Raw genomic sequence first — 27,919 nt, 5'->3', positions numbered from 1 at the left:
AGTAAAGCTTTCAGCACCATCCCCAAAGACCCTCCTAGAGAAGCTGATGAAGGATAGGGTGGATGAGCAGACTGAGGTGTGTTGAAAACTGGCTGCATGGCCAGGCCCAAAGGGTGGTGATCAGCAGCACAGAGCATGGCTGGAGGGAGGCCAGTAATGAGCAGCGTACCTCATGGGACAATACTGGGTCCAGGCCTGTCTAACATCTTCATTAAGGATCTGGATGAAGTGGTAGACTGTATCCTCTGCAGGTTTACTGATGACAGAAAACTGGGAAGGAGTAGCTGATACACTCAAGGGTCACACTGCTGTCCACAGGGGCTTCAACAGGCTAGAGAAATGAGCTGGCACTAACTCCTTAAGTTCAATGAGATGTCCCAAATCCTGCACCTGGGAAGGAACAACCCCAGGCATCAATGTACCCTGGGGGCCCCCAGCTGGAAAGCAACTTGGCAGAAAAGGACCTGGGGTACTCTTGCACAACAAATGGAGCATAAAGCAGCTACATGCCCTTGCTGCAAAATAGGCCAGGGGTATGCTAAGATGCTGGTCCAGGGAGTGAACCTGCCCCTCTCCTCAGCCCTGGTGAGGCCTCACCTGGAGTGCTGTGTCCAGTTCTGGGCTGCACAGTACAAGAGAGACATGGACATACTGCAGACATTCCAGCGAAGGGGCTGGAGCATGGGATGTGTGAGGAGAGCCTGAGGGACCTACAACTGTTCAGCCTGGAGAAGGTTCAGGGGCATCTTATATATGTAAATCCCGAAAAGGAAGATGCAAAGAGGACAGAGCCGGGCTCTTTCCAGTGGTGCCCAGTGAAAAGATAGGGATTATAGGCACAAACTGAGTCATGAGAGGCTCTCTGTGAATATCAGGAAACAATGTTTTACAGTGAGGGTGACTGAGCACTGGCACTGGTTGCTCAAGGTAGTTGTGAAGTCTCCACCCTTGGAGATACTAAAAAGCCACCTAGACACAGCCCGGACTAGGTAGCCGTGCTTCAGCAAAGGGGGTGGATCAGATGGCCTTCAGAGGCCACTTCCAACCCACAAATCACTCCATGACTCTGTGAAAACAGAATCCAGGTAAATCAAGTCATCCAGTTACGTGTCCAGCCATGAACTGCAAAAGTATCCAGCAAAGATCACTTTGTCAGAAATCCAGTTCCCCAAATCAACCTCATGTATTCAACTTCAACCAATTGCTAACAGAAAAACCTTTTCCTGCAGAAGTATAGCTTTATAAAGAGACAGTTACAAGAAGCAGGGTAGGAAAGTTCCATGGATTTGGACCAAAGAATTAGAAATTTATTTTAAATCAGCATTTAAATACAGCAAAACCAATACACCATTCTTGTAAATGTAAACTGGAAATTGCTATATATAGTTAGTTCAAGGCCTGCATGTTTCTTTAAAGTCCTTACATAAAGATTTGTTCAGCAGATTAGTTGCACACTGCTGTGCCCTTAGCTTTGATTTCACCAGCTCACTAAACATCTATCAGATGGGATGGCTTCTCAGCTTTAGGGAAAACATGTACTTATATATTTAATAGCACTAGGTGCAAATTTATATAAAATAAACCAGCAAAGGACTACTTTTTTCCTGTCTGTAACAACAGATTCCTGTTTAAACATCGTTCAGCTGCCTAAAGCCAAGGATCCTTGTTCACAAGAAACAGGAAATTTTTTCAAAGTTTACACCAGTGACTTTATTTATAAAATTATCTGGTAAACAGGAACTGCAGTGAGGGATACTTTCTGAGGTTTATCCAGGTATTTTAACCACTTTTAAAGCATGAATAGAAAGAAACATCAGAGAATAGGTTAAGTGTAAAAGCGCAGGAAGAATGAAATCTGGCTCATTCTTCACACATCCCAAATGCTTCACCAGTAAAAAGGGGAAATAAGGAAATTTTCTGCAAGCTATTTTTGAAAAATTTCTGTCAAGCATGAAATGTTTGGAAAACAGACTCCAGACAAATGCAACTTAAATCAAAATGTACAATACAGACCAGAATGGTCACATTTTTAAGTATCTCCTTTTTTCTCTCTGAAAAGTGCTCAGCTTCCTTGTAACAGATCAATTGCAAGCAACTTATCTATGGATTTTTAGCAGCACAGCTGAAATGCTTTATTGCTTTTTCATAATGAAACTTAAAGCTTCAACATCACCAGACACTCTAGGGAAAGGGACAGTGCATCAAGTAGGAGATAAGGAGCTTAGAACTTGAAAGAGCTCTCAGCTTCATTACATTTTTTGGTCACTGTCAGAGGATGGGAGGGGAGGCGGAGGGGAAATGAGCAAGTGCTAAATGGAAGAAAAAACCCTAAATGCATCACAAGTGCACACTAATGGCTTTTGTCTAATTTTTCTTTTCCTAAGCATATTAATTTGCTATTTCAGTTTTTGTCTTACTTCTAAACTGCCTGAATATAGAAAAGAAAAATCCCAACCTTGAGTAGAAAATTGAACAAAATGGAATCCAAAGCACTTTCCCTCTCTTTCTGTGGTTTGGGTGTTGCTCAGGCTGGGAGCATCAAAAAGCCTTCATCACTTAAAAGCTAATCACCATCTGTATGAAACAGCAGATAGCTCACAACCAGGGAAAAGCTAAATCCATTCCAAGAGTCAGCTACTGGCACAAAGCTGAGTCATGCTGGTGAAGCCAGCAGAGGAACTTGAGCCATTTCCAGCCATGTTCCACCTCCTGGAGACAAGAAGAGGCCCCAGCACCTTTGCAGATGTCACTGCAGGACCTGTCAGCCCTGCTCTACACTGCCAACGGGGCATGGGGAACATCTGGATATGCCATTACCCCCTCTATACACAGTGCCATGCACTGACCCTTCTGATAATCCCAGGGGCAAAATTTAAAATGCAGTGCCTCTGAGACTAGGATTCAGCTCACCAGAGGACAGTACTTAAAGCAGAGTTCTGCAAATGTGTCTGAACTCCCAGCATCATCAGTATATACTGCTAACATCAACACACAACTGGAATGCACAGGAAATTTCAAAACATACCCAAATCCAGGAGATTATTGCTGATCTAAAGGATAAAAACCAGAAACATGTTTCCAAACACAAAATCCATTCCTTGCATGTCCCTGTGGTTTATTAAAGGGAGAAGTCAAGCAAGAGTGTCTCCCTTCAAGGGAACATCAACACAGACTATATATAGACATTTACTCAAAATAGATTTTTACAAAGAAAAAAATAATAGCTGTGCTTCAGCATATTCTTACAGAGCATTCTTACAGAGCAAACCAGAAAGATTAATCAATCCAGGATACAAACAAGGCAATGTTTGCTTAGCAATAGCTGAAATCAAGGGAGTCCACATCACATTTGGAACTTCAAGGATAGTTGCTGACCCCAGGATCTTAGGAGCCTGCCAACACAGGAGTAGCAAGATGATTTCACCAAATTAAAGAAGTAAGAAAGCAATGAAAGAAAAGCAGCAGAAAGGCCAGAGAAAAGAAAGACCTGTGTAACCTTCAGGTGAGCAGCTGTTTGGAAAAAAACAAACTAGACTGAGATAGAAGAGCATCTGAAATAGGCTTGAGGCTATCAGTAAAGAAAGCATCTCCTGATGTTACTGAGATACAGCTGCAGTAAATTGGATTTTGTAAACATGCAGAACAGTGGCAGAGGAATACCTCCACTAGAATCCATGAGCTTTCTGCACTTAAATAAAGCTTAAGAACCTGAACTCTGGGCAAATCAAGAGAGAGCATAAAATTGAACTGATGTCAGCTTATTTAAATTTTTAAAAAAGAAAAAAAAAGTTTTAGGATAATTTTTCCCTGCTTTAGGAATATCTCTGTCTCTTAATATTTGAAAAGTCAGAAGGAGTGCCCAAACCCAAAGATGAAAGGTTTTAAACTTCTTGGGAAAAGGCTTGTCTTCTTTCTTTCTGATGTGGTTGGGGGAGGTTAAGCAATTCTCACATTCCCCGAAGTTTTTGTAGTCCCTGAAGGAAAATCTCAACAACAACTCTGAAAAGATATCAGTGGCAAGAAAGAAGCAAAATATGTCCAAGTCCAGAGAAATTAACACTATCTCTGAAACATACTGCAAAACTCTGGCAACACGTTCTGTCTCCCAAGCCAGAGTGAATATTACAAATTACTTCTCTAAAAATCAATTAGAAGTAGCTAATCTCCATGATGCAAACAGAGCTGACTGGTGTCAGAAGCAACAGGATATAAATAAATAAAGTGCTAAAAGCAATCTGCCTTTAGGGACTGGTTGCAATATTCAACTTGAAATCTTGACAAATCCCAAGAACTGGGATCCCAGTACAACTGGGTCACCTCCCATTGAAAACAGCAGCTGCACAAAGATGAAAATAATTACTTTATCCTTTAAGCTGTTTCCACATAAGTCATATGCCAATAAACTTTACATCCCCAACCAAGACAGAGGATATGCTACATTCACAAATATGGATAGGAAATAAGGTAATCAGAGGTCTGTAAGAAAACAATAGAAACTAGAAGAAGCAATATAAATTTTAACCACACTAGAAGTACAGTTGCTCCAAAAGAATATTTGGTTTCACTAACCTATAGAAAAACCCTAATCTTCTAAAAATAATATATCCAAGGATAATCAGCATATATAAATATTTAGTTTTTTCAAAATCTATCCAAATTTACAAAATACCAAGAAAACCATAGACGGCTGCAAAAAGATTTTTTGTTGTTGTTTAAAACATATTAAGCTGCATTCCCTACTTTTCAGTCTAAGTGAACTTATATATCTGACCAAAAAAAGTGGAAATTGGAGAAAAAAAAATTTTTTCGTAACAAAGTTACATTCAGGGACTAAGTTTAATGAAATGCCATTCATGTTTTGTTTGGGTCTTTTTAAATATAATAAGAAAAAAATCATTTTAAAAATTAACTCATAAAGGAATTAATTAATTAAAGCAATTAAATTGAAAAACATTAAGTACTGTTCAGAAAAGTTAAATCAGGCTGATCCATAATCATGTTTAATCAATCATTGAACTGAAAAGACCAATTATAAACTAAAAAGACCATCATGCAATGAGATGAAAAGCTAGGGGATAAAAAAAAGTAAGAAGGAATAAAAAGAATTTTTAATATGAAAAAAGATTAATAGATAATAAGCAGGCTTGTTATTCTCCAACAAAATTCTGTGGCATGATTCTTAAACTGGAAGAGAAGTGTAAAGTAGCAATACAGGAATATTTGCAGACAGCACAAAATCTTGATTACTTAGTTCCCCCTCTTGATCTCCAAGGCACTTCAAAGTGAGCCAAGCAATGTATTAAGTAGAGAGTACAGTGACTTGAAAAATTTCAGCATTAGTAAAAACAAAGAAATACACACCACAGAAGCACAGATTAAATATTTATGAGTTACAGACAGGTCCAAATTAACAGATGAAGGATGTTAGTACCAAAATAGGGGACACAAAAATTCACACTATGCCACTGCAGAAAACAGACAAAACTTGGGATCCATAAGGAATGCAAATTAATTTATAAAATAATCCCAGATGTCTGTGACTTGGGCTTCCTTGAATGTCAAGCATGTAACATCACTTACAAGATGATGTTGCAGAGTAACAATCAGGAGAACAGCAAGAATAAGTAAGAGTATAGAAGAATGTTGACAAATATTATTTATCTTGGAAAATAGTTAAATCAAATGGAGGGAATATAAAAATTTACAATATAAAACTGAAATAGTATATAAGTTTCTACTGTCTTTGCATCATAACACCAGGTGAGAAAATTTATTAAAGCCCAGCACTTTAAAAGTTCTCCAAATAAGAATTTTTTTTCACAGAATAAACAATCAGGACTCTATGGTCTATATGGTCTAAAGCATTGCTAAAACCAATACATCAGCAAAAATATACTATGTTATACATTTCTGCAAGCATATCCAGAATCCTAGTAATCAGGGTTATTAGCTGGAACATAAAGTCTCCTTTCCAGCCAGTCTTTAATTACTAAAAATCACAGTAGGCTTTCCAGGATAGCAGATCTGCCTACTGCAGCTTCCTCCTGCTGAAGATGACAACTTTCAGAAGATGCATATTCAACAAAAAGCACTTGATTCAGCACCTGATTCAGAAAACTGAAAGCAAGCACCTATATTTTAGGTGCCCTGGATGACAAAGCTGCTATTGTAGCTAAGGGAGAGTTGGGTAATAAATCATTGGAGTCTAAACTGAATTGAGCAATTACAGAAATTGCTTTAAAGACCTATTTATTTTATTTTAGACACCTAAATTTAGGGGCCTATAAACCCATCATCAAGTCCCACCCAGAAGTTAGGACAAGCTGAATCCCCATCCTGAGTATCACATTGTTCGTTAACTCTCATATTCCTGGAGGGAACCTTCCAGAATGACAGTGAAATTATTTCCTCTGTCACTCTTAGATGCAATTAGATTAAGCCAGCTATACAAAGTAATGCCTCAAAACCAGTATTTTACGATATTATTATTTTCCATCACATTTGCATCAAAAAACCCATAGCTGAATTAAGAGTTTCAAATAAAAGTTTGGATGGATTTAAATACAGTGCTGCCACATGAAGCCTGTGCATTTAACATGAGACTCTAACACAGATTTAGAGTACCCAAAGTATTTTATTCAACCATGTGGCTCAACTACTGAGGGGCAGCATGCTTAACATCTACAGATTTTTTTCCTCAGCAATGTACATCAGTTCTTCAGCATCAAAAGCAAGGCAGAGGTAGAAGCTTAAGCCCAAATTTCAGCTAAGATAATTTCCTTTTAAATTGCAATCCATAGTCACCTTTGTTGCCTTGAGGAACTTCATTGTCTCAATATGCCTGTTCAAGAATCCGTTTAGCATTTTAAAATCTCATCCCTTATACCTGTTAGAACAAAAGCACAGCACCACTGCTCCACAGTAAGCTCACACTTACACACCAGAGAACATTCCTCAGCCACATTTGGTCTCCAATCTCATTTTGAGAACAATAAAGAGGGTTTTTCTAAATGCACTCAAGGTGCCAACAAGCCAAATTCCATCCCTGCAAACCAAAATGCAGAAGGAATTACAGCTCTCAGTAGAATTGGTCACTGCCCCATCTGCTTCTGTGCAATAAGGGTGGGAGACTGATTCATCCCAGGAGCCTCCCCAGAGGGGTAACATGCTGAGCAACTACACTCCTCTGGCTGTGCTGAGACAACACAAACCACCTCCCGAGGCAGAAGCAGAGTTCTGGGGAAAAACATGTTCTGCAGAGTGCCCAACATCACTGTGAGGACTCAGCACTCACCCATGCCACTGAACTGGCCATGGGCTGAGCAAAATCCTCCCTGGGTTCCTGATGAGGCTGATGGAGAGGGTGATCCAAATTTCTCACTGGATGCTGGAACCTCTTCACCCTCTTCCCATAGACCTGGGACACTGGTACCTAACAAGGCAGTAAGAAGAATCCAGCCTTGAGTGTCTTATGTGACGGTTCTGAAGTCAAGGGACACCCTTCCTTCTAGGTTACCTATTAACCTCTAGGTAAGGACGCTCAGAATTACAAAACACCTATAAACTCTTAAAAAGCAAGGCTGCACACTAGAAATTTATTGCTGGAAGTGAGTTGATCATTCACTGAAAGATAATATTGTAAGCAGTAAGAAAAATAGTGAAACAAATGAACTGATTAAAGTTTATCAGCTCTGTATTTTAATTAGCAGATGTTATGTACCTCAAATTTCCCTTTAACCTCAACTTGTTTGCAGAGAGATAGCAAAAGTAATTCTGGTGAACAAACACTGGTATTTAGTTACATAAAATATTCTGCAAGCTTGTGCATTACAAATAAACTCAGCCTTAAATCTGTGTGTTATGACTAATTTTAGGACTTGAGTTTTATCCAAAATAAGAGCATGGAAAAACTTGACACACACCTCTGCCTTCAAACAGACAAACTAGACAAGGCAAAAGAAGGCAAAACAGTAATTTCTACAAGCTGGAGGTGGGAAATTGAGGGGAGAGGGGGGAATCTCAGCGAAATGACAAAATGTTCTTTAAACAAAAAATTAAAATCTTTTTTTAATATAAATTTGTAAAGGTGTGTTTTCCTGGAAAATCTGTCCCTTGTTGTATATTCCATCTATATCAGTTCGCGTTAAAAATGTTATCTACTGGGACAAAGAAACAAGAGTGCATTAACTAGAGAATGCTAATGTTAATGATTTAATTTTTGGGTTTTTTTAACATATAGAATGCTAACAGATCTCTTAGAACATAAATAAAAAGACCCATAATTTTAAGAAAGGCAGAATTACCTTTTTAAATTCCTTTAATAAAAGGAATTTTAAAATTCCTTTTATTTTAAGGAAGAAAATAAAAAGGCAAAAAAGAGAAGTTTCTTTTTATTTATAAGGAGTATTGCTGGATAGCTAACTACCCACTCCACCCCCAGCCCCTGAGTCCAGCCCAGTGCAGGCGAGGTCAGAGATGTCTCACTCACAGAGCTGAGTTGCTGGGAGACTGGGTTAGGCAAACACAAAGAAAGAAGCCAAAAGATTAAGCAAGATGACGACTATTACCATATTTCACAGTCAAATCAGACAACTCTTCAATCCAGGAGAGACTTTCATCCAAATAATTTTTCAAAATTAATTTGAGGACTCCTTAGAGAAAATACTGTTTGCCCTAAAGTTCCCAGGACATGAAAATAAACAGTGTCTCTGAAGCTGTTAAAGCTGTAGCCAGAGATTTCTTTTTTCACTACTGTCTTCCCCAAAAGTCATGATAGTAGAAGGAAAATATGCTTTTGGTGAAGAATGAGATGCTGAATGGGCCTAATGGATCACAAAGGACACCAAAACACCAAGTAAAAAGCCCAAGCATCCCACTTTTCTGAAGAAGTAGAACTTTTAGGCAACAGAAAGAACCTCTCCAAAAGACAGGCTAGTACCTTACACAGCCACCACCTCACCTGAGACCTTCTGTCAAAGTAGTCTTTTTAATTGCATTCTTAGTCAGTAAAGCAGCTTAGATTGACACAACACACTGGGTTGTCAAGGCCAACATGAGCATATCTTTGACGTGCTCTGACTGCTTCAGCAGCTGTCTGGGAGATTCCACAGCAAGAAGAAACTATGAACCTCTCATGAGGCATGCATTTGCTTTTGAGAAGAAAAACCAAGACTGGTAATATGAACTAATATGGGTCACCTGGGGAATTAAAAATGTCAGGAAAATTAAAAATTAACATTTTAATAGAGACATATAGTTAAGGAAAATGAAGCCATTAATTACAGTCAGTGGGACATCTCAAAATATCCTTCAAAAGGACAACTTCACCAATGGTATTCCTCATAAGTAGCTCACATTCAAAATCTTTTTCTCCAGAGGTTAAGAATCAGCAGAGGAATTGTGTCAGACATTAGCACTTAGTTCTAACACACAGTTGAACAATAAATGAAGAGTCATTTGTGTAAATAATACCTGTGAACTTACAGAAATAGGGATTTATCAATACTGTATGTTCCTATAGCAGTATCAGAATCAAGGTGAGACTGTAGGGACAGCTTTTCCATGTGACAGAAATATATAAGGCTATGATTGGCAATAAAAAAATAAAGTTTCAATATAGGAAGAAAACAAAAATGTTAAGAAAATGAAAACAAAAACACAATTACATTTGATTTAATTCAGCATGTCACCTCTAAGAGAAATTATAGCACAAACCCATAATAATCACTAAGTACTGAATCTTGTATTTTTAAGGCCTTCTATCATCATCTTTTGAAACAGTCATCTCACATTTCTGCTCACTGAAATAAAATGCTCTATAGCTGACATGATATTGTTCTCATACATTAAACCATTTCCAAAAAAAGAAATTTTATTTCCAAACAGAGGAAAATAAGCAATTGAGAGGATCCTCAATTTTCTTAGCAACAGTCTATCCACAGCTTTCAAAAACAGTGTTAAAATTGTTCCATACCGTGAAGCTGTTGTTGACATTTTTTGTGCTTGATTCAGCTACACTGGCATCTGACAGGTCAACTTCATCAAATATTAGAGACTGTGAAGGGAAAAAACATAGAAGCATTAAATTAAGTCTGAGTACACTTTCAGCTATGCTTACAAAATGTGCTTTAATTTTATTGCGTCTATTCAAATTAGAAAATAAAAATAGAAAATAAAATTAGTGAAAAAAATAAACACACTGATGATGTGACAAAATTTCATAACTGGCCCTAAACACAGTCCTAATTGCTATTCTAAATGGCACATGAGAGCATAAAAAAAGGGCTCAATAATTATATTGCTTTAAAATCTCTTTTAAAAGAAGGGGGGTTTCTTACATAGATGAAGCTTTAGAGTGTCTACTGTGCAGCATAAACGTGGTGTCAGAGGAAAGAGATTCCCACACAGTAAAATGTATTTCGTTTTAGGATGGAACCCTAAAGTTACGTAGGAAGCTATGATATAGTATCCATATGAGAAGATGCATCTCAAAGTGCTGAATTGATCCCCTCCACTCCTTTGTCTGATGTTCAAACAAGAGAAATTTATGTCTACCCTAAACACTCCAGCCTCTAGCAAAGAATCCATTAGGTTCTATTATGTTCATGATGGGGTTTGTAGCACAGAAGAGCAGACCAAAAAAAATGCCTATTTTTTTAGCCCTAGCATGTTTTTCCTCTTCCATGCCACAGGGAGGTGAATCAATATTGGGGGAATTTCAGCATGTCTGGATTCAGCATGCCTTTGAGTATTGGCACAACTGCCTACTTGTAAGACCTTCTTTTCTCATCTTTATCAAAGAATCACAGAATTGCAGAATGGTTTTAGTTGGAAGGGACCTTAAATATCAACCCCCCTGCCATGGTCCAGGTTGCTCAAAGCCCCATTCAGCCTGGCCTTGAGCACTTCCAGGGACGGGGCATCCACAGCTTCTCTGAGCAGCCTGTGCCAGTGTCTCACCACCCCAACAGCATCTTCCTACCCAATATCCACATATGGATATTATGGATCCCCTTTCAGTTTAAAGTCATTCCCCCTTGTCCTATGACCACATGTCCTTGTAAAAAGCTCCTCTCCAGCTCCCTTGTACCCCTCCTAGGTACTAGAAGGCTGCTACAAGATCCCAGATCCGTCAGCCTGTCTTCATAAGAGAGGTGCTCTAGCCCTCTGCTCATCTTTGGGTCTCTCCTCTGGACACGCTACAACAGTTCCATGGTTCCCAAGGTAGAAGGGCACAGATCTCTTGGAGTGAGACCAACAGAGACCCAAAATATTCCATATTCCTCATCTAACATGGCAGGCTCACATTTTCAAAATATCTCAGCATTGTACTGTGATTTGAGGTTGCCCTTCTCAGAGCTCTTATCTGCCATGCTTATGTTTTATATAAATTGCTCGTGGTCTCACCAATTGCTGAGAGGTTTGACAACAGAGGTCCTGCAGTGCTGGGCTCCCTGAAGCAATGGTGCTTTCCTTGACTCATTATAGCCACACAACAGTGCGCCATGCAGCTGCAGTCCTACAGTCCCACAAGGAGAAATCTCTGTGCCTTCACTAAGAGTTTTGTGGAGAAAACAAGACCATAGAAGATGATGGAGACCTGAAGAACCTCACCAATAGCTCCCATAAGATGCTGCAACCCCACAGGGTAAAGAAGAGTAACACCCACAGCTATAAAACAGCACAATCTGAGTCAGCCAAAATGCTCTTGGCCCAAGCCTTGAGAGGGAGGAAGGAAATGCCTTTCAAAGAGAAGATAAGTATTCCCCTCTGCCCACCCCCAATTCTCCCACCAAAAAAATTCAATAGATGGGAAACAGCTTTTTCCCTTATATATCAGTTTTGGCAGAAAATCAGCCTATCTTGATTTCACATAACTATTTCTATGGGCATCAGAGCAGAAGAGTTTTAATTGAATGTAGCCTTAGTGATAACTTTTAAGCATTATCCAGTTATTACTTTTTTGACTGTCTGAGAGCCACAAAAAAGCCCACAACCCCTTAAAATGACTTTATTATTTATCTGAATAGACAAAAAGGTTAAAATAACTGTGATAAACTCCATATGAAAAAAATCAAGAGAAATTACCAATCTTTCTTTAAGCTAATTTAACCCATTACATCCTATATACAGCAGTTCTTACATAATACAACTGTGAACAAATCATTAAATTATTATTATTAAACTTATTAAATGTATTAAACTTATAAAACTAAACAAAACTGAAGTCACAAGTAAAAGGCATTAGACACTAATAGCACAGAATTACCTTTGAATCCTTAGCATAGTAAAGGGTACGACCTCGAAGTTTGAAATAACGCTTTTTCCACCTCTGAAAAGAGCTGGTTTGCTTCAGTAGTAATCCTTCTTTAATACTTGTCTGAAAAATATTAAAATATAGAAACATGTAGAAACAGCTGCACGTCAATTAAAGTTACACTTTTAAAAATTTATGTTACACCTCAATATAACTGTAAATTGAAAAGTTATTATTCACATTAAATAGAGACTAATTCTTTGGACTACCAGATTTTGCATTGTTACTTTTCAAAGAATGATAATATTGGCAAAATGCTAATTTTACATGTAAACTGCAAATAATTCAATTGTCTGGATAGCTGCAAAGCCACAAATATTAAACCAAACAACTGATGGTGGCACAACATGGGAAAAAAAAACTTAAACCATCAACAGAAGGTAATTTCCAGTTCCAAAATTGATTATGTTGAAGAGAAAAACAATTTCCACATAGATACTAGTTCAACAGGGTACTTAAATGTATCTGATTCAAGCACAAGAATTACTTTAAAATAAGGGGGAATAATCCAGTTTGATGCAAGTCACGCAAGACTTTGAGTGTGTTGCTGAGCTGAAGCCTTCAGCATGAAATCAGCTAACCATTAGAGATAATTATTATCTAGAAAGTGTGAGAACAGTAACAGATAAGGATATTTTTACCATGCAAATCCTTTTAGGCAAAATATGACTCACTGATCCAAACCTTTCCACTGCATACTGAATCCTGTCTATATAAATCCCATTTTTTGAAATGAGTAAGAGGCAAACTAGTATATTTTAAAGGTGTATGCTGTTTGCACCAGTGTGTATGGGATTCATCCAATTAGAGAAATTCTCCACTTAATCAGACAAAACGACATGAACACCAAATAATAATTGCACGAATCTCAAATTTTCTTCAGTGGTGAAGCACACAAGAGGTGGGAGAAAAACCGAGTATGTCTGGATATTATATTGCAGAATTACTATTTCTAAATTATTTCCCATTTGTAACATAATAATGTGATAAGAATCTTATAATACAACTTCTAGATAATGTGGGACAAACATTATTTGAAGTTATTCTAGAGCTTCTGGAAAATTAACCAAGACCTGACCTAAAGTTTATAAACATTTTCTATTATCAGATATGAAATTCTCTTGAAATTTAATGCAAGTAATAAAAACACAGAAAAAGCAGAAAGCACTTTACAGTTCCTACCATTTCCTCGAAATGAGAACCATTGCTGTTATGTACAGAGATCCCACCCTTCATTTAGATAGTACTAACATCACAAACCAAAAATGCAGTCCAACGATCACAAAGCAATTGAATTAATGCTCTCAGAAAAGCAACCTTCTCCAATCAAACATTGTAGCTAAAAGTTTAGATTTGTCAAAGTTTACTTCACATGCCAACAGCCTGGACGAGTGGATTCAGTCTCAGCCCTCCAGTTCTAGCAAAGGGACAGCAATTTCCAGTGGAAAGGGTCTGCTCACCACACACTATTTTAAGACACTTTGCAATTTTCTGATCAGACCCCAAGATAAGCTAGCTTTCCATGATATAAATAGATTTAATCAGTTAGCAAATATAAGCACTTCATCAAAGTTGTCTGTTGTAGCCATGCAGCACCTGTGGTTCATATCACACTCTGAGATTTTGGAAGCTCATCACACGGACGGGAGCAGATGACTTATGTGTTTCTCAAAGGTCAGAGGATGTTAAGATTAGAGAAGTTCCAAGGTACACCACATTAATGACAGACACTGACTAATTGGGAAAATTTCCAAAATGGAAGGAAATCCACACTTCCTAAAGTGTGCTAGTTTTACTAGGAGACACAGAACATACATTATGCTTAATACATTTGGGACTTTTAAACTGTGTTAAAAAAACATAACATTCCTTAAACCTTGAAGTATTACTCACTAAAGAATTAGATAACTCTATCTTGTCATTTTTATCCCTACTAAACCATTGTCTCCTATTTCTACTTACTCCTTAAACACCAATATCCCTAATAACAAACCTTCAAAATTAAATTTATTTTGCAAGTCAGCCATTTGAAATTAGCTTCCAAAAGCTGGCAGTAAATAACCTTGCAAGGTCTACATAATTTATTTTTGCATAAAAAGTTTTTAAAAATCTGGTAAACATTTATCCAAGAAGTAGAAGTACTTAATGAAGTACACACATGAAATTTACATTTTACCACAAAAACTATATTGAGCTGAGGTCTGACCATCTTAAATAGAAAAATTCATGGCTGCAGGCATCAAAACTGAGCACAAAGCTTTAGCCCAATACCCTTAATTAACTTTATTTAGACTCTAAAATGTTTAAAATTCCATCTGCCAATGAGTCATTAAGTAATCTGCTAATAATGCTTTCCTGAGTCTATACCAAGTAAGAGCATTTCCAGTAATTTCAGACTGGAAGGGACCTCCCAGGTTGTTGAATTTGGGTCCTCATTATTTCCTATGCACAGGTCATGTTAAGTTTTTCAAAAGCAATGATCAGGCTATAACTACACCTTAAAAAAGTAGTTCTTTTTCTTCTCCCCATGGCAATTACGACAGTGCTCCAAGATCTCACTGTTTTGAGAAGCCTTTTTATAATTAATCCCAGCTGGACATTAAATCTGAAGCATAAGCAATAATCACTCCAATTACATTAACTTCTTTCCTACTATAATTTAGGAGAAACAAGAAGTACAGGTCCCACAATCCCACACTACTTCTCCCTTTTACAGAACTAGATCCCATCAGCTTGCCAAAACCTCTGAACTTCCCCATCCTGCATCTCGTGTCATCTAGTAATGCAATGTCCCTCTAGAAGTATAGGACTATAATTAGAACAGAATAGAATACCTAACAATCATTACTATTTTAGCCATTAGTCAAGAAAATTACTGACAATATTACAATTACAACATCACAGGGTTCCACTGTGGTATATCTTCCAGAAGAAATCTAATTCTAAAAATCACAGTCGTTTTTCATAAAATTAAGGAATACATATGTCCAATTATCCAAGAATGTCCAATGCAACTCTGCGTCTCCAAAACAATGACAAAAACAAAATTGTATTTGTGGGCATTCAGGTCACTAAAAATGAGGAATATCCTGTTTTGTATCAGCAGATTTTTAAATGTCCAGTATATAACACCTGAAAAGTCAAACCAACAGTTTTTATTTAAAAGAAAACCAACTACATATCCTTACTCCTCACTCACTCATGTTTGTAACGCCCCACATTTCTGCAAAGGTAAATTTTTTACTTCCACTGCTGCCAGAAAGACAGAAAGAAAGGAGAAAATATTCTGAATTTAGAAAATAATAAAATAATTGTGGACCCATTATTGGCAACTACAAACAAAACCACTAAATGATTAAAGTCTACCCTCTACCTCTTTTCAGGTAAATAAGTGGACATGCTGTTCAAAATGTGTCAGGAGAGTGAATAAGAGAACATGAGGAAATTTCTGAAAGTGAGGAGGATGAAAATGAGAACATGAAAGGCCATAGAACAGGGCAGTCAGATGCAAACAGGAAATTAGGAGTGTGAAGAAGAATTTTAAGATAACCTTGCAACAGATGCTCATGCTGAGACTAAAATGCTCATAAAACTTTGAAAGATGAAACACAGCTAGCAGGTTGGCAGGATCATTTTCCAACAGAAGTGTGAAAAGGATACCCAAGGATAAGAAGGCCATAGGAAAGAAGCTCACCAAATCCTCAGCATCTGTCTTTACCAATGAAGATGATGAGGTGGTATGTCACACACCATGTTCTCCAAATATTAGAACAGCTGCATCGACGTGGAGGGCATGTAGGGAAGTACAAGACCAGAAAAATCACTAAGTCATGTGGGCCAGGGTGCATTGACCTGGGAGCCTGCAAGGTCCCAAAAGGGCCACTGATACTAACATTCACTCCTGGTAGGACAGTAGAGTCCATTCAAAAGAATATTGCTGAGCCCATACACATCCAATTGGAAACAGTCAACAGAGGTTTTGTGAAGGAAAATACTGCCCTGCTAACTACCATGTGTTTAGGAGGTGTAGAGGAAAGCAAGTAGGTAAATTAGGACCATGTAGACCTGGATTTTTAGAAAGCCTTCGACAAGGCTTCCCACCAAAGAATATGGAAGAAATATTATTAGAGCTAAATTGGGAAAAGGGGCGGGATGTGAACTGAAAGCTGTTTCAAGGAAAAAGCTAAACCTCATTAAATTCTCACATCAACTTTGAGTAGAGAAGAGATCTGTGAGTCACAGTTCAGAGTTCTCTAAGCTAAACCACAGCCAGAAATGCCATGCAATTTTGCCTATCACTAAGAAAAGCAACAAACCCAAGACAGAATATAATTTTGCTGCTCTATAACACTGTTGTGTCAGACAGTTCTGCTCTCTCTAACTCATGAAATGGGGTTAAGAGAAGGTACAGAGAAGGACAACACAAATGATTCACAGAACAGTAGCTGCCTCACAACAAGAGACTGAAGAGCAGAAGACCAAGGGGGTGATATGAAGAATGCTTTAAAAAGCATTAAGGAAAAGTAAGGTGACTGCAGAACTATAGCTCACCAAAGCCCACAACATTATAACAAGGAGGAATGTGACAAAACTACATTGAGATCAGTTTAGCAAAGATTAAAAAGTAGCACATCTTTACATAGCAGGTAGTGATTTTATGAAGCTTGCTGTCACAAGAGATTGTACAGGCAGGCAGCATCAGAAGCACAAAAAAGAAGAGAATAGACAAATTCTAGGACAGTGTAGCTGTAAGTGGTCCCTTTAATTTGCCATGAGGAAGTACCAGGGAATGCACAGCCACCACACTCACATGCTGCTCCTGAACAGCCTTTTCTATTCCACTGCTGAAAGTGGATCATTGTGCAGCCAAGCAAAAAATGTCACAGGTTGAGTTTCTACTGCTATGTAGACAGCATCTCTTTTGCTTTCAAGTCTGATGTTTGTATTTGCAACTGGGCCTAGGCTTTCATTCACCATAACAATGAGTACTTGGATTCTTGACAGACAGGCAATTAAAGAAAAAAAAAGAGAAAGAGATAATATGATGATACTCTTTGATATTAACTCTCTGTTGTAATACTTCCTATTCCTGTGACTTTGCCAAGTTGAGTACCAGGATAAAACCAACCCCCTTCTTTTCAGTATTGGAACATTTTTACCATCTGCACAGGTAAGGCTTTAGGCAGACAGTGCCTTCATTACTTTACAAGGTAAAATTCTCACAGCTCATAGTAACTCAGAGCCCCTTAAAATATTCCATGTGTTCAGTGGATTGAAAATTATTTTTATTATTAAAAATGTGACAATCAAACACTTGATTTATATTAAAATTATGACTCGGGAATTCCAAGCCTGTGATTTTCTTGACAATCTCTGTACAGCAGCTTCCATTACTGTCACTTAGGCTGGCAGGTTTTTCATTAGTTATGTCAAAATAAAAATAGATTTTATCTACCAAGAATAAAAACTTCAGCAGCAGCTTACTGCAAGGTTATATTTTTATTGAAGATTCCTGTTCACAGTGAAAGGAGCCTAACATGCGAAAATTAAAACCAAACAATGAATCTATGAATTTATACAGCTAAAAAGCATCAAAATAAATTTGAAAATCAGTATGTTTATGAACTAACATTGTTTCAATATCAAGAAAATCTTAATAAAACAAGTACCACCAAGAAATGGTAGCTCAGTGGAGCAAATGGAGCTGTATCATGGGGTGCCTAAAGCACAACACCTGCCTCAGCTGAGATGCCCCAGACTGTTGCTGCTAACGCATCCTCCAGGTTACATCAGTGACAGAAATCACAAAATGCAGCAAGTTGCACGTGCTCGGTCTGTCACTGTTGATGACAGTTATCCCTGTCCTATAAAGCAAAAAACCAGACCAGCTAACTGTGAGAAAACAGCTTTCCAAAATCTCAGAATAAAAGCCAGCCACACACCCCACCAAAACCACTAACTTGTGATTAAGCACCACCATTTCTGTGTAACAATAAACACTGTTTCTTCAAAGTTATACTTATACTCCATATTTTGGGGTCATTTATGTGGATGGACTCTAGCCTATGTAAAACTCCAATACAAATAGATGCCATTATACAGCTGTTCAGTGTCCTTCTTCCTCAAACTTCTTTTCCCTTCATGATCCCTTCCAGCCTATGCTAAGGAAATAGATTTTTGTACTACTATTGTTAAAATAAATAATAATTTTAAATAGCTTTCAACTTCCTCTAATTGGAACACATAGTAATGCAGTAAGACATGAAGTAAATATGACATTACAAAGAAATTGCCATAATAAAAATAACTTAGTAGCAATGTGAAATGCAATTAGCAGACTAATTTAAAAATAGAGGTTGTAGCACATAACAAATATGAGTAAGATATGGCCATATTAGGATAAAACATTACACTTGGAATTTAAAAAAAATAAAAAAGAAACAAATACCCTATTTTAGATATAAAGTAGATACTAGATTGAGAATGGAGAAGAAACTTTATCTGCAGCTCAAGTATTTAAACTCCTAATTTCAACTCATGTACAGCATGTTGCTCTCACTCTCTGTTCTCATTAATCAGGGCATGAAACAGCTGCAATCCACTGAAAAAGGATAAAACACTTCATAGGACTGCAACTTGGTGCCAAAGATTTAAGAGTTTTGGTGTTGGAACACAGCTCAGTTAACTTTGAGCAGTATTTCACAGCTACCATTTGGAGCTTCAGTAGTTGTTCCTTGTAAATTGCACATGCTCTGAGCAGAGATTTAAACCAACTAAGTCTAACTAGTTTTGAGACAGAAGAATTTAGATGGTACATATTTCATTAATAAAAAATATAGAAAATAAAACTCAAAGAGTCAAAGCATTCAGCTGAAGATATTTTCTTCCTTGACAGAATAATCTAGACTCTCTCTCAACTGCAGAGGTGGCATTTCATTCTAATCAAAAATCTTCATAAATGGCTTTTTTAAAGATTGGGACTACAGAAGTAATAAAAGTGAAACTATAAATTCATTAACAATTCCTATTCTTACAGATGAGAATTATAGGAAAGAATGTTGAAAAACACAGACTTGTAAACAGAGCGGCAGGACAAAAACCTGCATTTTGAGACATGATGTAGCACAGAACTTTCTAATTACTTGTTCTCTAATTCTGGTCGTTAGGTTCAGGTTCAATATATTTACAATTAAGGAGCATGGCTGTTGCAGAAACACAGAACAGTTGAGGTTGGAGAGGATCTTTGGAGATCTATATAGTCCAGCCCACCACACAAAGCACTCACCTGGAGCAGTTCACCCAAGCATATGTATGTATCTCCATACATATACCTGAGTCTCTGCAAGGACAGAGATTCCACAACTTTCCCAGGCAAATGCTTAACCTGTGTTAGTGTTCAATTAAGTGTCCCTCAAAAGAGGGAGGGTAAAAATAAATGTCAAAAATAGTTTTTTTCTTCTGTTTAAATGTTGTTGTTTCTGTATTTCAATCTGTGTGCATTGCCTCGTATCCTGCCACTGGGTACCACTGAACCTGACTGTTTTCCTTACACTCCTCAGATATTTGTATTTATTCATATGATCACTTTCAACCTTCTCTTCTTCAGGATAAGTGGTCACAGATATCTTGTCATATCAAAGATGCTCCAGCCTCTTAACCATTGTTGTGGCCTGCCACTGGACTCTCTCCAGCATGGCCATGTCTGACCTGCACTGAGCCCAGAACTCGGCACAGCACTCTGGATGTGTTCTCACCAGGGACAAGTAGAAGATCATCTTCCTTGACCTGCTGGCAATTCTCCCAAACACAGCCCAGCATCCTGCTGGTCTTCATTGTCCCACGACCCTCCTCTGCCACTCTTCTTTCCAATCAGTCAGCCCCTAGCCTGTCCACTGCTACAGTGGGATACGATTCATCCTCCTCAAATGTAAGACATTGCCTCTGTTGAACTTCGTGGGGTTTCTGTTGGCCCATTCCTGCAGCCTGTCCCTCTCTGAATGGGAGCACAGCCATCTGGCACATCAGACATTTCTCCTCATTTTGTATTGACCATATACGCTGCAGATACACCCTGCATTATCATCCAGGCCTTAATGGAGAAGTTGCACAGCACTGACGCCAGTAACAGCCTAAGGGGTAAACCAGTAGTGACTGATCTCTAAATGGACTTTGTGCCACTAATCACCACACATTTGCTCCATCACCTTCCAAGGAATAGAGATGGGGCAGCTGGTCTGTACTTCCCCAGATCCTCCTTCTTCCTTTTCTAGAGTATGAGTGACATTTGCTTTTTTCCAGTGCTCAGGAACTTCCCTTAGTGGCTACGACCTTGGAAAGGTAATGGAGAATGGCCTTGCAATGTCATCAAGCAGCTCCCTCAGCACTGAGCTGTGTTTCCCAGAAGGACCACTGGACTTGTGTTCATGCAGTTTAAGTGTTCCCAAACTTGATGTTCCTTCCCCTTCCACCACTTTCCAACTGGTCATGGGCACCTGGGATTTCAGAGGGCGGCTGTGAACAGTAAAGACCAAGGTAAAGTAGGCATTGAGTAACTTGGCTTCCTTCATGTCTTTGTTACCTGGTCCCATGCCTCATTTAGCAGCAGCCATGAGTTTGCCCCACTCTTCCTCCTTCTACTGATGTACGTGTAGAAGACCTGCTTGTTGGCCTTCACATACCTTGCTAGACTCTAGTGCAGATGGGCTTTGGCGTTCCTAATCCCACCCACGTATGACTGCTTCTCTAAATTCCTTCTGGATCACTTGTCATTGCTTCCAGTTTTTGTACACTTCCTTTTAATGTAAGTTTTTTCATAAGTGTCCTGTTCACCCATGCAGTACACGGCTCTTAGGACTGGGACTATGACAAACTCATTCTCTCTGTCTTTAATTTCTGTCAGTTCTAAATGTGAAAGCCCTTGGAGCAAAACTGCACCTTTTTTCTAAGGCTTCTTTTCCTAGAATTTCTTACAAATATTACTGAGGAACCTACATCTTGCACAATTTTCCCCAATGCAGATTTTCTTCTATGAAAATCTACGAGTTCTAGACAATGTCTGGAGGCCAAATTGGCACCAGAAATTCCAGTCCCAGTTACTGTATTTTAATTATTTTGGAGTTATTAAATTTAGTAGGTGAGTATTTTATAGCTTGGTATATTCTGGAGAAAATTAAAGTTCATGATGTAGTACTGAGTAAGTGCCAAACAGATCTGAAGTTTACTTCCAGGCCACTAACAGCCTTCTGTAACCAGAGACATCATGCTGGTACGTTCATTTGTTTATGCAGCTCCATATAAATATTACACGTGTACCTACTGAACCATTATAAATTTAGGAAACAGCTTATTACCTGTGCTGATGAGTTTCAGTCATTAAAGAGAGCTTATGAAAGAGGAATCTCTTACAAGGGCATGTAGTGTCAGGACACAGCAGACAAGGGGGAATGAAACTGAAACAAGGTAGATTTAGATTAGATACAAGGAAGAAATTCTTTACTGTGAGGGTCCTGAGACACTGGAACAGGTTGCCCAAAGAAGTTCTAGATTCCAGTTCCTGGCAGTGTTCAAGGCCAGGCTGGATGGGGCTTTGAGCAACCTGGTCTAGTGAAAGGTGACCCTGCCCATGGCATGGGGGTTGGAACCAGGAGATCTTTAAGGTCCCTTTGAACACACCCCACCATTCCATGATTCCATGCAACAGCAATTAGAGAGCACAGAAGTGACACAGCTGGACACAGCATCTCATAAGCCTGCATTCACTGTTTCTGTAAAAATAATCTTCACATGTTCAGTCTCCAATCATAGAATCCCTAGACAGAATAATGGGGGCTCTAAAATCTGAGTTTTCACATGATCTGTCATTACAAAAACACATCGCCCTTCTTTTCTTTCTATCTGAATGAAGTCTTCATCTGTCTTTGTCATCTATCCTTGAACTATTCCCAGAAGACCTTTTCCTAAGATGATCATAAAGCCCTCAGTTACAGCAATTCTTTACCACTAAAACTGATTCCCTTGTGTAAACTTTTTTTGTTGCCCTTTAAACTCATAAAGTGCTTTGGTAGGACAATGATGCAGATGTAAAACATCACCAAATTAACTCAAAGGTTGTTACTAACTCACAGTACTTTTTAATGACAAAGCACTCGATGGGACAACGGTTACGGTTCTTTACTTGGTACACTCCAACTTCCTTTTGTTTAATCACACTAACTTTTCAGCAGGAGAAAATAATATGAACACACAGCTTTTAAATGAGTAATAAGATTATTACTTTTTGACCAAAGTAATTAACAATCAACCCATCAATGCCCAAATCAAATTTATATATACAAGTATTTTTTAAACAGAACAAAGATGGAAAATTGTTTTCCACAGTGGATATATGTTATGGAAGTCTTCTTTCCTGTTATGTACTAAGATTAAGCTTAATATAAGCTCTAGAAGTAAACGTGATTATGCTCTGAAACTTCTCAATGAAGTTTCTCACACCATCTTCAACAGCATTTATGAGTGAGAAGCTCTACTCTGCTCTGGAATGCAGATCAAGTGTCCTATTTATTATAAATGTGAAAGGCATGGAAAATATTTCTTTTAAATATATATGGTTAATCAGATTTCCTCTAAGATTTTCTGATCATGTCTCTTTGGTATCTACTCTATTCTCCTTAAAATACTTTCATCCTCATAATTGCTTACTTGTGTTTAATACAGGTACAAAAAAGTTCTGATTCATCCCATTTCTAAGCATTAAGTACTTAAGGGACATCTGGGATTGCTATCATTTCCCTTCAACAAGAGCTGAAGGGCTTTGCAAGATACACCCTAGAAAATTTTGCTTTCTCCTATGCTGTTACAGTCATGGAAGGGAGGGTGCAGTCACTGTGAAGTGTTTCAGGTCAGGCAGCCAATAGTTAAGTCTGAGCTGTGACAATACCCTTAGATGCTGCAATGACTGATGCACAGCATGCATGCCTTGGGACCAGTAATTTGGAGCAGAAAGGCAGGCCAGGTCTCCTGAGCACTAAACCCACCAAAACTTCTGAGCCAGAGCATCCCATTATCTTTGCACTGGAGTTTGAGATACATTAGAACTTTCTCCACATGCAGAGAAAGCCAAAGAAAACCAGCTAAAAAAATAATCAAAAATACATTAATCAGATCAAAGCTCTATGATAAAAATTTTGAAACTGCAGGATGATCCTCACTCTCCTGTAAATTAGACAGGTTCCAAAGACAAGGCTAGGTAATTGTGGTCTTATACTATCTTAATTCCAAGAAAAGTAATTCAAGCTACTTTTTATAGCACTTTTCTTGTAAGAAAACCTCTTGAAGTGGAATATTTTAAGAAAAACAGGCTAGTTGAAAATGCCCTTTGACAGAGGTACTGTGAGTTTATTAACTGGTTTCAGACAGTAGACAGAGGTGCTGATCACAGAGACCTGGATGAAAGAGACATGACAACAAAGTCAAAGCACCCATATCAAGAACCAATTTGAGTCATCTGAGTAATCACCTGAACTTATTACTCAATTCTTCCAACCAGATTTCTGATATGATCTTATACCAGCAAGAAGTCTGGGAATAAATGTGATTAATACTCCTTTTTTTTTTTTCCTTTCCCCCTTTTTTTATTCATCTCACCAGGGATGCTTCTCAAACAATTAAGCCATCTGTACACTTTGTAACTTTCTAGGCTGGTTATTGTTGCAATTTTAACAGTTACAATATAGATAATGTTTAAATGGTTATTACTTATAATTCTCTATTAAAGACTCAACTTTAATAGGTTAACGAAAAACATAACTAAAACTTAATATTCTGATACATAAAGCACAGTGACTGAAGGCAGGGAACTGTTTGCTTTTCATGCTAGTAGGTTTTTTTAAAGAACATAGTAGTTTTACTTTCTGCTGCCTTAAACACCAAAGATGAAGGCAAGATGCTCCTGCTGTGACTTAGAGCATCCTTTTGATGACATTTATATTTAGCCCAAAAATGGGCTGACTCTGGTCCAGGGCACGAAACAAGGAATTACCATCCCAAAGAGCAGCTTTAAATAATCCAGATATGAAAAAGATTTAGAAAAACATTCTGAGGCAGAAATTTGTCAGTTTTAAACTAGGGTCCAAAGAAAGTTATATTACCATTTGTATGCCAAAAGTAGACATGGACAGTTAAGAGGAGACAGAAAGGTGGTGTGATATGAGTGAAATGAGAAAGAGAATTGTTGAGGCAGAACTGGCACAAAAGAAGGGCAAGTGATAAAAAGATTGTTAAGTTGAACATCATTGATAATGATGGGAAAAGTCACACACAGATCAACAAGGATCTCTTGCAGTGTGAGACTACATCCTCCAATTTACAGCAGCCATTCAGATGTGCTATGAACAATCAACAGTTATTCATGGGAACAACAGTGTTCATTATGAATAATCAATGATTGAGTAAAACTATACTTTGGAGTCTCTGCATGAATTTATTATTGGACACATGGTGTCCCTGATACCATACAATCCAGTTGAGCTGTTTAACTCAGCAACCTAGAAACATTTTCAATAAGCAAACAGGACCAATATTGAACCACAGACAGAATGTGCACTATCAGGAGTAGGGACATCTTTCTGGATAAGCAAACCTCACCAGTATTAAACAAGAGACTGCTTACCAGTAGTGAGGAGATATAATTTATATCAATGTAGAACATTCCAGTTCTAAGGATAGCTGGAATCTGGTTCTAAGCAGCTGTCTGAAGAAATTCCACAAAAAAAGTAAAAATACAACCAATTTTAAAATTCCACTAACATTCCTCTAGTATGAAAAATAAGAATGTGAGAACTGTGACCAATTAGAGTATAAATGGGATACATGAACAGTAAAACCTGGGGGAAAAAATAAAAAAGCAAAATGCACTGTTTATTTCAGAACAATTGCTGGATAATATTAGTACAGATTTTTTTTTCATACCTCTTACAAATTATTCATGCATTCTTATCTAAAAAACAAGATTTAAATAAGAAATTATGACCACTAACCACCTTTTTGTATTTAATGAAGATTGAGACAGGTTTTTGAAACTGACAGAAGAAAAATCTCCCTTCACAAACTGCCTGGCATAGTACACAATGCTAATTTCTACATGAAAAATGCATCAGGTTCAGTCCAGGTCTCAATGGTTGGCAAGTACTATAATTAATCCTAGAAAGTACCTTCAATTATTGCACTAACAATGAACATTTTTGAAGTTTCTTTCTTGAGTACTCTTGTTTTTTACTCCACTCTCTTACATAGCAAAATGTCATGGATACTTCCAATGCATATACTGTTTCTGTACATAAAAACTACTTTGAGAATAAATATTGTGCCTAGTATTATAGGAATAGTATAATACAGAATAGCTGATACCAATGAAAATCTCATGTGTATGTTATTTGTATACATTCTGGTTTATATTTTACAACTTATTAAAATTGCTTTAGAATCTATGCCTGAAATTTCTAGGTGTTGTTTCTCTAATGAAGCCATAAAACCTGTTGTAAAAGGCAGTTCTAGCAACTTCCTAAACAATATTTTGTCACACTATTATGTGAAAAGGAGAACACACGCTGAGTTTTGCAGTTTCCCAACACTCTCCATCTAATATCTTAAACAAATATTAAGATAAAACACAAACACAGTGTTCCTCTAAAAATTATTCCCACCTTTTAAGTTAAAGTAATTGACAAGAACTTTTATTTCTTTCCATAAAAATTGTTCTATAGCAAATGACCACGCGGGGGTAGTAGTGTGATGCAATGCTCAAATGCAGCCCAGCAGCGCAGCAGTGCAAGCACTCAGGCTCTGAGAAGTAAGTGCATTTCTGCAGTAGGTTTGTGAGTCTTTATAGCATAAATGCTTTAACTATAGAACATACATACATGTGGACAACTGTAGTATCAAAATCTGAATTTTTTGAGACTCAAGGAAGTGTGAGAAGTTATCCTTTCATTCTACACAGATTTTGTTATAGAAATCAGAATAGCCTCAAATTAATGTTTAGTGAGAACATACATAGAAGAGCTTTGGCAGTCATTTACTGAAAGTTGACATTTTCAATTGCTAAATTACAGAAGTGTAAAGATTTTTGCTCAGGCAAGTTGCTAAGTTATATATGATTAATAGCTTCTGCTCATACTTACATTTTTGAATTTTCTCTGCGTGAAAGAGGATGCTCAGGCTTTACTGTTATTAAAGGACAAGATAATTCCTTTTTTTTTTTGAGTGTAAATTATGGTCAATCTTTTTTTTCCCTTAGTTACATCAGCCAGTATCATAACTCAAAAAAGTTGGTCTTATGAAAGTCACTTGCCTTTTTTAGCATAAGTATATAAATATTTATTAGATTTGTACTGTACACAACGTAATAGAGGAGAAAAAAAGGTGAAAGTAGTTCCTTGCTGTATAAATAGCTCTAAGTACATAGAAGATACAGCTCAGCTAAGCATTATAACAAACTGATTGTGCCATATCTTTTGTTGTTATTCAGCTACATTGATTCACAGACTTTCTATTGTTTTACTCTGATATATTCTATTTTTAATATATAATAGAATACATTGCAAATATGAATTATTTTTACACATATAGTGGTCCCAAATGTATTTGATAGCACTGTTATGCAGTCAGAGCTTGCCAAGAGAATACTGCCAGGAAAAGAAAGGAGTCTTGAAGTTGCCAAGCCAAGCTGAACTCTAACCCACTGACTTGTTCCTCTCCAACCATTTTTCCCCTCAGTGCTTTCGCAAGTAATGCCTTACCAAGTCAAACTCCTGCCTTCCTACAATCTGGGAACAGTACTAAAACCAAAAGAAGTATTGTTAAGGGCTTGCCCAGGCTTGAAAGTTGGTGCACATGATGGGAGTGTTTGACACAAAAGCGTAACAGCCAAGCAGTAACCCAATGTGCAGTCACTCTTACCCTCAAGCAAAAGCATCACCTTCCTGTTTGCCTTAATCCCCAGCTAAAAAACTTTTTTGCTGTCAGGATGACTCATTAAATCAACATTGGAAGAAATAAAAAAGCTCAGAATGAGGCAAGGTATCTCATGACAAAAAATGATGGAGCAGACAAGTGGCAGTAGCAGCAGTTACCAACAAAATTCAACAGCACAAAACTTATTTGCCACATTAACCTCTCTGAAAAAGAACAGGTTTTTAATCAAGAATTTCAACTGCCTGGTTAATCAATACAATGTTATCTCAGTTTATCTGAATGACTTTACCTTTTTAATAATAAAATATTAATTAATATTAAATAATATAATATTATCACTTAGGAACTAATTTGTTGTTAATAATCTCCCCTTAAGCCAGTTGAGGCTGAGCAGTTTGTTCTGGCACAAATAACATAGTAACTAAAATGCCACTTTAAACATTGTCAAAGGGGATTAGAAAAGCTATTAATGTTTTTAGTTTGTGTGTTTGCTAATTATTTTACAAAACAGTTGTTTTAATTCCAAAATAAGGCAAAGACAAAATTCCTTCCCTTAGAAAACTCTCCACAGTGCAGCACAGTAAGATATTGCAAAACAGTAATAAAATAGGAAAATGCAGCTTAGAGAAACTA

General features: G+C 37.6%; 1 protein-coding gene across 2 annotated transcripts in view; it reads right to left on the bottom strand.

The window, feature by feature from the left end:
* Nucleotides 1-27,919, bottom strand: part of DGKH (diacylglycerol kinase eta) — a 150,182-nt gene that overhangs the window by 57,262 nt on the left and 65,001 nt on the right. For both annotated transcript variants that reach the window (XM_058018735.1, XM_058018734.1), the window contains exons 3-4: nt 12,269-12,379; nt 9,974-10,054 (exon numbers count right to left, since the gene is read on the bottom strand). In XM_058018735.1, coding sequence (XP_057874718.1) covers nt 9,974-10,054; nt 12,269-12,379 — 192 coding nt within the window. The remainder of the gene's footprint in view (nt 1-9,973; nt 10,055-12,268; nt 12,380-27,919) is intronic.

Source organism: Melospiza georgiana, chromosome 2, assembly GCF_028018845.1.
Source record: "Melospiza georgiana isolate bMelGeo1 chromosome 2, bMelGeo1.pri, whole genome shotgun sequence".
NCBI lineage: Eukaryota > Metazoa > Chordata > Aves > Passeriformes > Passerellidae > Melospiza > Melospiza georgiana.
This window is presented reverse-complemented; position numbering and strand designations above follow the sequence as displayed.